We start from the raw sequence: 12,281 nt of genomic DNA, 5'->3' as shown, positions 1-12,281 counted from the left end.
AAAAAAATTTGCTTCTCTTTAAATATTTAATTTTAAACTCTGTGACACATCTAAAGGTGCGTTCTGTCTATTCTGTGGTGCGCATCTACAAGCATGTCTAAAACCATGTCTATCTGTTCTATGGTGCACATCTACAAGCACGTCTAAAATCGCGTCTGATCTGTGTATTTAGATGCGTATATAGACGTGCTATTAGATGCGTCTATAGACGCGGCTTTTAAATATGCTTTTAGCGTGCTCGCTTTGCTTTTCTTCACATTACTTATACTTCGTGCAGTTTGCTTGCTTCACTATTAGCAGATCCACAGTTTCGATGCTTAAGAGGAAGGCACCCGCACTTACTTCCAAGCTTAAAGGAGAAGAGGGCGTCTATTTGCGCACTATAGGCGCATCTTTCTATTATATAGACGTGCTTGTAGACATGCCAATAGATGCACTCGTAAGTTTTTTTTTAGTTAAGGAAACGCGTGGATACTTGGAGCACTAATGTTTGTCCATAAAGTTGAGATGCTCTGAAGTGACTTGTTTTGGACTATACTCACTTACGAAAAGAGTGGGTTTTATAATTATTCATGTGATAGCTAGACAGCTCGATGCTTCAAAGTTAATAGTTCTTTTTCAAATCAGTGCATTATTGACGTGGTGTTGGGCTTTCATAATCACTCCGTCCGTGTATGGTTACTAGTTAGTCTTCATGAAATTCCCACTATGAGAACATTAGCATGCAAAAGAGAACATTAGTATGCAGATGAGAACACTTGCTATTGTAAGAAATCGTCACCCTCTACGTAGTTTCTTTGTATCTTATTGGAGAGACTTTCTGTATTGGCATAAGTTCCTCGCGGTTGTCGGTGATAATGTAGAACTATTCTACGCCTGGGGGTAATCTTTCGGTCTGTTTATCGACATGGCGGCAGGCTTTTCCGAGCGGCAAAGGTATGCAGATATCTGTGCAGCAATATGCACAGAAAAGAGAGCTGGAGCCTGGCACGCTAACGCTAGGCTATTGTAGTAAATGTGTGCGGCGAGATCAAACGTGAGGGCTTGTGCACTGTATCGCCAGAATATGCATGCCCGAGTGCGCTAGCTCAGCATGTCCGATTTTCTTAGGCTGTCAAGGACAGAAATCTGTCCAGGATGAAGAATATCTAAATTTATAGTGGCGACTAGCACGTCTTTGCTTTATCAAAGCGTTATCGAATCTTTTGCAACCACCGAAGAGAGATTGAAGTGATCACCTTCATATTCTAATACAAATTTCGATTTTTCAAAGACGTACTCGAGCTACTTAGTTGCAAGTATAAATACATCGCAAGACATATATTTTCTTTTGAAGCCATGGCAGACGTTGGAGCTACTCACCTGATAATACGAGACTTTGCCCGACCCTCCGGGGTAGACGGAAAATTGGATGAGCAAGAAAGACAAACGGAAACTCCCTCTGCATTAGTTCAAACTAAAGGTATGTGCAGAAATCGATGTGATAAACGCTCGATGACGAGTCGACTTGAGCTGGTAGCTTGAAAAGATTTAACAGTCGTCGTGTTTGGACAGTGCAGGTACATGGTTGCACGCAGGTTATCATCTTACAACCGGGACTGCTGGCGCGTCAACGCCCAACTTGCCAGCTGCACTCGCAGGTCTGGGTTGGGGTCCTGGAGTTCTGTTTCTTACTCTGTTCGCAGTGGCATCCTTCTACACGTACTATCTACTGATCATCGTTGTCGAACACTTGGAGAAAGAAGGCAAACGGTGTGTTAGATACCGGGATGTGAGCTCTCGAATTCTAGGTGGGCTGATCTTTCCTTTTGTTTTCTTCTCATTTAGTGAATGGGCGCGCGAGTGCGCGCGCGCGCGCTCTCTCTCTCTCTCTTTCTTGTTGGTTTGTGTTGTGATCTTGTAGTTTTGTTGATTTGTGTTGTGATCGTGTCGTTGTGTGTGTTGTGTGTTTGATCCTCGGATGGACCTTCCAATCAGTCATCTTTGGCTCGTGAGGATTGTTTCCCGTCTCTCTCTCTCTCACACACACACACACACACACACACACACGAGGTCTCATTGGTGATTTTGAAGAAGTACAACAATGCATTGAGTACCCATGCGCACACACTTCTCTCTTTGCACTCATACACATCCCTCACTCATGCACACACATGCAACAAATTAATACCTCATTTTTTGGATTTGAATGTGATCTAGATATTGAAAGTAGTTCACCTAAGATATAAGCAATCATACCTCTCCAACAACTTAGAAATAAGGGAGGTTTTCGAAGCTAACTAGTCTTTAGTCAGTAGGATCAAATGGTGTGGCATAGAACTTTTGTTTCCATTGTCTACTTTTCTTTCATCGCCATGAACATACATGATAGTGTAGGCTAGCCATCCTATCTACATCATCAAAGACTTTTCAAGTTCTTATAGTTTAATATGCCACATCCCTTAAATTAAAGGTTAAGCAAGTTTTGTAGGTTTTTTAGATTATTACGAGTGTAAAGTATTAAAGTTTATAGCTCCATATTGTATTCCTAGTACTTGGGGGGTGCACTATTAAGAAACCCTAAATATGACATGCATTCAAGGAGTATTTAAAAAACCCCTTAATTGTGAATTTTGCTTCTATAAAAATACCTTTTTATATTCAAACTTACAGATTTTTTTCAAACTTCAATTTAAAAAAACCCCATTTTTAAATACATGTCTATAAATTTATCGAAATTTTTTGAATTAAAAACCCCCTCCATTTGAACCCACGTTGTATACTTACATTTTTTTTGGCAAACCCCTCGAGGCCTAGTGCTTAGCTAGTAGATGTGTTGCCTTGTAGCGCTCAAGCCACTTGTACATGGTTGTAGACCTTCATTGTATTTATTTAATTCAACTTGAATGTTGCCATTTATGCAATACCCTTGGTCAACACACTACAAGGGAAACCTATGGCTCCAATCAATTGTCAACGTGTGCTATTCTTAGATCAAATTATAAGGGCATTCTTCATGCTTACTCTCATTTTCAATCTTCCAGTATCAAGTGACGAGGATTGCAACTTCTTTAAGATTTGTAGTTGACTATATTATATGCAGAGGCATAGAATACCTTGTTTTCTACAATGTGTGTATGGACCTTGAAATTTATTCTTTATTAGATTTTAATTTCCTTCATAATATGACGTATCCAAATTATCAATTACCTTCTTGGCTATCCCAATCACTTCTCAATCACTTCTACTCAACCACACAAGGAAAAGTTAAACTTCAACAAATAAACCTCTTTATATTCAAAAAAGGGGGGATAAAATAAGCCCCTTTGTATTTACCTAGTGTGGCATGACCTCTCAGTCCTTTCTCAGTTTGGATTTCATAGTAGTCTAATCAAAAAGTGTGTATCAAGCTAGCTACCATGCAAGCCTCTCAATATTTAAGGAAATAGTTTTGTATTTCTCCCCAAATGTTTTTCCTAACTAAGCACTATTACATCTAAATTTTCATGGTGTTCATGTACACGGGAAAAAAGTTTATGAGAAGGGCCAAATCTAAATACCCTCCATCACATGTGCATTCAAAGGGTCAATTCAAATCTCATTCAATTGGTTTTCTCCATACATGTTCCTCTTATAAATGCATGTGATGTTATAGTATATGCATGTTCCTTGATGACTCCTCCTTGAGAAAAGCACAATTTCCAATATTATGTTTTGACAAGATGTGATTATTTCTTCAATATACATTGAAATACTTTTGGCCCTTACATTATGTGTATTTGGTTTAATTAATTACTAAATAAACTTATAACAACCCTTTCAAAAGACCCCCAGATTGGTCACTCTATAAAAATCCTTATAACACATGCGTGCAAGTACACATTTAAAACACATCTATATTGAAATTTTTTCTTTTTGTACATAATCATCTACCCTTCTTTGGCATATATAATTGTGCATGTACATGTTGTAGTTTTGAATTAAAAGTCTCCTTTGTACATGTATAGTGTATGTACATACCATGATTAAATTGTGTAAGTATTTTTTGAACACTCTCCTATACTTAAATGGCTCATAAGTCCCCTAAATTAAAAACTCCCCTATCATCAATGACCCTAATATTGTATGTGTTTATAGAGCTACATCTCGGCTAAAGGCCTTTCATTCACAAAAGTTTTTGAAGTCTATGTTTCTCTTTTTATTTCTCCGCTGAAGCTATTGAGACAAATAAATGTCTCTTCAAAAGGCCTAGGAGATTTAAGAGGCTATGCTTCTTCTTTTCATTCTTTTATGAAACTCTTGAAGCACACTTGTACTATGGATTTTGTATGTATCCCTTTTATCTTCTTCCAAGTATAAATAATATTGTAAAGGGTGCCATTTCCACTTACTAGATATGCTACTTTTACATACATCTAACTGGAACATTGAGCGTAAATCTCAAGGTCTGCTACCATCTACCACCACTTGGTGAAGATCTGAGAGTTTATTAAGGAGATCTAAGATTCTTAATGCATGTAATTAGTGTTTAATTATAAAACCCATTATTAAATTATCACAAAACCAACATTTAGCAATTAAATTCAATGGAATTTTTTATGCTAGACATGATGTGGATGAGTTCATATACACATGTATGTAATTTATCAGGGATAACAAGAAGGAGGAATTGTTTCCTCTCTTTCACAACTTTGTAAACTATATATGTTAATAAGTTATTCTTTTAAAAACTACATTAGATAAATTTTGATGCATGAGCAATGCACAAAATATATTATTATCCATTCTTGAAGTGTTGTAGTAGAACAAGACCCTTAAATGAGAAAAGGTAAGGAAGGAATAAGGCAACATGACAATGAATAGTATGATGAATGATGACATCCATAAAGGGTTTAGTTAATAGAGATGCCTTCATATATGTACCAAGTGGCATGGTTTATTAGTAACCCAAGATACACAAATCATCTCGCAAATCATTTAGTAAGTGATGTGGTTTGCCAGCAACCCCAGATAGATAAATCATGTGTGAAAATGAGATGACACATGATGAAGTCCATGGTTTGATGCGATGAGCATTCAAATTGAGACATAATGCATTCATAATGTGAAACACCCCCAAATCAAATGCATTCAATAGAAGCAAGTTTAAATATCCCTTATGTATATATGGTTTTTGTAACTCCACAAGGAAGAAAACCCACTTTTGTTAACTCACATGCCACATGTTACATATTTCTTAGTGGAATCCTTGGGGATTGAGAGACCTACCTTTGCTTTTGGTTTAAATATGGAGGCCTCTCCAATAAATCTTACAACAAAAGCAAGGCATGTGGAAGTAAGTTACAACAAAAAGAAATATCACAGCTAGAGGGATAAATTGAGCTTCTTTGTAAGCAAACAAAGTTGATAAAGATAATTCTTCATAAGAGTTAATGTGGTTTTAAAACTAAGAAAGTACGAAACTACATTGACTAGAAATATCCCCCAACTCCATGACTTTCATGTACATATATATAGCAAGCTTACTATACTAGAGATACCTTATGTACACTTGTACTCAAGCGATAAGGATAGAATAAGAGAATATGAGAGGAAAATAAGGTAACTATTTCACATATGCAGCTTACCTAATCACAACCAAGAGGTGGGAAGCTTATAAGGTAAAGCAAAGAATATGGACTCATTGCACTTGATTGGAGAAGGAATACCCAAGAAATAAATAGAGCTATGAAAAGCTAAATAAGGCTCTATAAAATATAGTTCTTACTACAATACTAGACCTCACTAAACCTCAAATAATGAGTGAAACTGCTACTATATCATTGATAAGATGCATGCAAATCAAAGCTCCTATTTTGCATAGAAAAAATAATTAGTTGCTACTCACTCTTATATGGAAAATGGTATGTAGAGAATGTTGAGATATCGAGCTCCACTCGTGATATGCCAGGGTGACCGTTGTGCATTTATGTCACCGACTTGTTAGCTACAGATGTGGTTGGTACACCACCCATGAATAATAGCTGGATGATAGTTATCTTTATGTACTCTAGTTAGTGGCTCAGTTAGTATGCCACCTTAGTTAGCTGAGTTTGGTTTGAGACCCACATATAGGGTTCACCTATTCCTTTTGTACTAAGAGCGAGTTCTTTTGGCTTTTACAACTAAGAAAAGGAAAATTGTTGGTGGCGAAAGTTTTCCGTAGGCACTCTAGAAAGTGCCCTGCTTTTGCTGTGCGACCACTATTCCACAGGTCGATGAAAAGTTACCGCAGAAATTGTATCATATGCCTGTGCGTAGAGATATTGGGAGTGACAAAATCATTCTTATTGCCTATTGATGCATAATCGTCACTAGGAAGTGACCATGTGGTCAAATACCACTCGTCAGTTTTGTAGATTTGCCCTTGTGAGGTAGAAGAAGTGTTTTTTGTAGTGACAGAATATTTTTGCAGTGTTCTATAATGGCGTCTAATGCTCTTTCATAGATTGTCATTGAAAAGCTTGACAAGAACAACTTCTAAGCATGTAAGTTTAGAATGACGAATTTCCTTAAGGGAAAAGGCTATTGGGAGTTCATTACTAGAGCTGAACAAGAACCAGTTATTCCTAATGTTCCGAATCAACAGGAGTTGCAAGCATTTAAAGGCTGGCATGAGAGAGCTAGAAAAGTTTACTGGCTGTCTATCAGTATTTCAGATTCTATGATTGTGCATATTCAGGATGCAAGCACGCCGAAGGAGGCGTGAGATACTTTGACAAAAATGTATAGCACAAATACGCAAGCCAGGAAAATGTAGCTCAAGCAGGAGTTGCATAATGTGCAGAGAGAAAATATCAGCATCAATGACTACCACATGAAGGTGAAGAAGATTGCAGATGCACTTGCTTCCATTGGGTCGCCAGTGGAAGATGATTATTTAGTTTCTGTGACCTTGAATGGTCTAGGAAAGGATTATGCACAATTCCGAACATCCATTGCCATCCGTGAAAAATTTCTTGATTTTGAGGAGTTGATTGCTCTTCTAATTTTTGAAGAACAGAGAAATGGTGGTGCATCTTCTTCAGGAGGAACTTCAAAAGAAACTATCTTCTGAGAGTAAGAGGCCATTGGAATTAATCCACTCTGATGTGTGGACAACTAAAGCTGCATCTATTGGAGGCTGTCATTATTTTGTCACTTTTATTGATGACTACGGCAGAAAAGTTTGGGTGTATTTTATGAAAAAGAAAAGTGTTTGGGCATTTCAAAGCTTTTAAAGCTATGGTTGAAAAAGAAACAGGCTTGCAAATAAAATGCCTAAGGGCAAGTGGAGGGGGAGAGTACCTCTCAAATGAGTTTGCAAGGTTCCTGCAGGAGCATGGCATAAAGCAGCAATATTCATGCAGTCATACCCCATAGCAAAATGGACTTGCAGAAAGGAAAAACAGGAATATTGGAGAAGTATCTTGTGCCATGCTCAACAAAAAGGGCTGAAGCAACTGCTACAATAGTCTACATAATGAATAGGACTCCCACTGCAGCAATACATGGCATGACGCCAGAGGAGAGGTATACTAGTAGGAAACCAGATATTTCTCATTTGAAAGTTTTTGGTTGCATTGCCTATGTTCATGTGCCAGATGAGTTGAGATCCAAGTTAGATCCAAAAGCTGAGAAGTGCATCTTTATTGGTTATTCTCTGCAGTAGAAAGGGTATAGATGCTATAACCCTTCTACTCATAAGTTTACAGTGAGCAGAGATGTTTTTTATGAGATGAGCAGCTGGTATAAACCAGTAAATGTGATTGATGATGTAGATGCACAAAATGGTAATGCTGCACAGAATTCACGGCAGCAATCAAAAAATATTAGTGGACCTGTAGTATCCTCTAGCAGTGGTTCACATACTTTGCCATGAATAGGCATATTGAGATCAGGAGAATCTTCTCAAAGCAATGCAGATAGTGGTATGCAAGTATCACGAAAGGGAAAAGAGAAAGTAGATCAGCTCATGGTTGATGTGAATGTAGGTCACTCTCATGTGGATGGTGAATCCAGTGGCTCAGAACAGAGCCTTGATGATGAGTTGGGTATTCCTTCTGTTGTTACACTTGGAGTAAGGAAGACAAGTGATGTTTTGAGAGCATCTAGTAGTGAGCCTATTTTGCACAGGTCTACCAGAGTTAAATACCCTGTGGATAGGCTGAAATATGATGGATTTACAGCCATTCACTATGCCTATATGGTCAAAGTGATACATGAACCAGAACCCACTTCTTTTGAGCAAGCCATGGGAAAAGAAAAATGGGAGAAAGCCATGGATGAAGAAATGGATGCCTTGGAAGCAAATGCTACATGGGAATTGGTGCCTTTGCCTAAAGACAAGAATGCAATTGGCTGCAAGTGGGTTTATGAGGTGAAGCACAATGCAGATGGTTCTATGAGCAGATACAAGGCAAGATTAGTTGTCAAGGGGTATGCACAGACATATGGCATTGATTATGAAGAAACATTCAGTCCGGTTGCAAGGATGGCAACTGTAAGAGTAGTCATTGCTATGGCTACATCAAAGGGATGGTCTTTACATTAGATGGATGTAAAGAATGCCTTCTTGCATGGTAATTTGCAAGAAGAGGTCTATATGGAGCAACCACCAGGTTATGTGCATGCTGTTCATCGTGAGTTTGTTTGCAAATTGAAGAAAGCCTTGTATGGCTTGAAGCAAGCACCCAGAGCATGGTCTAACAAGATAGGACAGTATCTTGTCACTATTGGCTTTTAGATTTCCAAGGCAGATTTCTCACTTTATGTGAGAAAAACAGAGAAAGGCATTATGGTGCTTGTCATTTATGTTGATGATTTGATCATCACAGGTGATAGTGATGAAGATATCCTTCATGTGAAAATGCTATTGAAGCAGAAGTTTGAGATGAAGGATTTGGGAGAGCTACGTACTTCTTGGGCATTGAGGTGATTAGATCCACAAGTGGGATATGGCTCTTGCAGAGGCAATATGGATTGGACATGCTGTCCAAATATGGGATGACAGGCTATAAGCCTATTTCAGTTCCTTTGGAGCAGAATGTGAAGCTGAGCGCAGATGCAGGTGAGCTTCTGGAAGACCCTACTGTGTACAGACGCATAGTAGGCAGTTTGATTTATATGACTATTACCAGGCCAGATTTGAGCTATGCTGTTGGGTTGGTAAGTCAGTTTATGCAGGCTCCAAGGAATCCGCATTTGGATGCGGCTAGACGCATACTAAGGTATGTGAAGTCTACATTGGAGTATGGACTATTTTATGAGACTGGGGTTCAGATACAGTTGCATGGATACACTGATTGGGCTGGTAGTATTTCACCTATTCCTTTTGTACTAAGAGAGAGTTCTTTTGGCTTACACAACTAAGAAGAGGAAAACTGTTTTCAGCCTCCACCTTTGTGTATTCCCCCATTGTGTATGTGAGAAAGCTACAAGTGAGACTCCTTACTTCTCTCCCACTCTCTTCACAGAGAATGAACTAAGTGTAAACATAGCATGCATGCATCCATCAACATGTCGGGCATTGCCTTTGCATGTTCTTACATGTGACGTAGTTATTCTTGCTAATTGACACATGTCAAAGGCTTCATAAATGTACTACTTCTAGGCATACTTTAATGTGTCCACTTGGCTCAAATTAAGTATTGAACCGACATGCCTTGCTTTTCTTTAAATCAATGATTCTAGATTAAACCATTATAGCTGGTTGAGTGGAGGTTTGAGTGTCAACGTTTTTTGAGTGTATAAAGAGGAATAAACCATAAGTTAATAATTTGTAAATAGAGTTACATGGGTGCCTCATATATAGTAGTTAACATGGAGTTGGGTTTGATATATCCAGGGAAGAAGTGGAGCATGTATGTTGTGGCACCATTGCAATATGTTGTTTGCTTCACCACTGTCATCTCTTTTATACTTTTGGGTGGGCAAAGCTTGAAGGCAAGTCTTCATGAAACATTTCCTTGCATTTGATCATTGACCAAGGTGTTTTATTTAAAAACCATTGTCAGATGCTTGCTTAATGACTTGGGTTGAGGTGGAATTGGGGTGTCACTATATAGAAGTACACATACCATGTGCATTCAAAAGCTAATGCCCCCCTTTACATTTGTTTTATGTTAAACAAATTTAGAGTGGAAAGTTTGAATGTCCCAACTCCTCAATGTGAATAGAAACCCCTTATTGTAGTTAATAGGGACCATCACGTATATTTGATAAAGCCCTTGATTTGATGATTTGTCAAGAAGAAAAGATCATTGTGATTAAATTCAAATAGATTGTCATGATGAAGCACATATAACTAAATTATTTGATGTTGAGATGCAGGCAATGTGCTCTCTAGCCACAGAAGCAAATGAGAAGCTGGTGCTATCTTACTTTATCATTATATTTGGGTTCGCCACCATGATTTTGTCACAACTACCAAATTTCCATTCACTTCGCCATCTTAACTTGTTGTCATTGCTATTCTCGTTGGCATACACAGTGCTCATAGTGTGTGGCTCCATTATGGCTGGCAAGTTTTAATTCTGTCCCCTTTTTTAAATCAAGTTGGTTGTGAATACACTATTCTCTTCCACATTATAGATGTCAATCGTAGAGAGGTGTAAAAAATGTTTGTGTGAGTACATTGTTGGTCTTCTACATAGATTATCTTTCTATAATTCTAAATAGTAACTATTAGTTGTGCTACATTTCTTGTATTTGTGTCTTGTCTCATGTACCTATTGGGATTAGTCTTGTTGAAAGAGTTTAATGGGAGGAAACATCCAATACATAATTGGAGTATATATGCCATTAGGTGTAGTGATGAGCTAGCTCAATTGAACCTTGTCTACACGAGTAGTTAAGGGGGAAGAAAACATGCACTATAGTGCCTAGTATTACACCAATATTTGCTAGAGTAAATCTATATTTGATGAACACCATGCAAGCTCATGTCAAGTTGAGGCAATTTAAATTTACAATGTCATTAATCCACTAGTTGATGTATGCACACAAGGAGGTCTCCTAAGGTACTAAAGGGGTAGATCCTAGTAGCTCAAGGTTTTCATTTGTCCTTTGTCACTCGAGAAAGATGGGTGCTTGCACTCCTACTACAGTTCCATTGAATGATTTATAAATACAGCACAAATTTCGCTCTATCAAAAAAGGTTATGCATCTTCTTCATAGGTCATTGTAACAATATCATAAAATAATTTAAAAAAATCTAAAGACAGTGCTTCTTAGGAGAATATATAATTGTGTGTGCGTGCGTGCGTGCGTGTGTGTGTGTGTGTGTACATTCGATAATATTTTTTTAATCTTTTTATCCTTTTGAATTTATTTTATTATGTCATTATTTAATGCATGCTCATGCATATCAATCGCAAATAACAAACCTATTTATCCCTTTTTTTAGAAAGGTTGATCATGTTTGGATGCGAATACTTGTTTTGATAGAAACCTACATTATTTTGTTTCCTTTCTTGCCAAATATTTGCTGAACTGTTACACTTTGTGTCCTTAGCTCTAGCTTCATAGTCTTTATATTGTACCCAAATTCTTTGTTGACTAGGTTCAACATGAAACTTGCATAAGGGGATTGTTAATAAACTTTTGAAAGTGAGTTTTGTTGAAGACTTGTAGCTATTGCCATGTGTCTTATCGAGTGGGCACCACATGTAGGGACCTCATTCCCACTGTCGAGCCTCCCAAAACCTTAGGTTACTATAGCTTTTTTCCCTTTTTATACATTGTAGGGTTTCTAGGTAGTTAAATTCATATGGGCCTATTCCTTTGCCCTTTAAGTCCGCTTGTCTCATGTGCATATATGAGGAACATTGTCCACCATACTAACCCATAAGTCCTCAATGCATCTACCCATGAGGGGTAGAGGCCTATTCCTCATCATCCACCACCCTAGAGGTGAGAACCATATGTTCAAATTACTGGTGTTGCATGCAAGCAAGAGGTCTCCAACAGTGGTATCAATGGGTATCAATGAGGGAACATCCTTCAAGAATGTGTGTGCTTAAAATCTCCAAAGGTGGTGGCATGTGATAGTGAACTTGACACATTGATGATGATGACCCCAACACATGAACTGGCAATGTTGTTGCTATTTGCTCGATTGAACTAGGCTCTAGATTCTATTGCAACTTATGACGTGGATTGAAACCATAATTTTCATAGGTATGGTATTCATGATGGTTGCACCAATTGAATGTGTGGATGGCATAAGTTGTACCTTGATGCGGCATTTGGTGGTGCTTGTTCTTGTAATAGATCTTGTGTA

At 38.0% G+C, this 12,281-nt stretch overlaps 1 protein-coding gene across 1 annotated transcript in view; it reads left to right on the top strand.

Annotated features, from left to right (window-relative positions):
- Positions 1-1,338: 1,338 nt before the first annotated feature.
- LOC147898164 (GABA transporter 1-like) overlaps positions 1,339-12,281 on the top strand; it is a 63,719-nt gene continuing 52,776 nt past the window's right edge. Inside the window, exons 1-5 of the mRNA XM_087378862.1 lie at positions 1,339-1,462; positions 1,560-1,790; positions 7,741-7,746; positions 9,845-9,942; positions 10,330-10,519. Of these exons, the coding sequence (XP_087234988.1) occupies positions 1,339-1,462; positions 1,560-1,790; positions 7,741-7,746; positions 9,845-9,942; positions 10,330-10,519 (649 nt within the window). The remainder of the gene's footprint in view (positions 1,463-1,559; positions 1,791-7,740; positions 7,747-9,844; positions 9,943-10,329; positions 10,520-12,281) is intronic.

Source organism: Dipteris shenzhenensis, chromosome 9 (assembly GCF_047967505.1).
Source record: "Dipteris shenzhenensis isolate YYH24624 ecotype China chromosome 9, Dip_SZ_1.0, whole genome shotgun sequence".
Taxonomy (NCBI): Eukaryota; Viridiplantae; Streptophyta; class Polypodiopsida; order Gleicheniales; family Dipteridaceae; genus Dipteris; species Dipteris shenzhenensis.
Note: the sequence above shows the minus strand (reverse complement) of the source record. Positions and strands in the feature narration are given on the sequence as shown.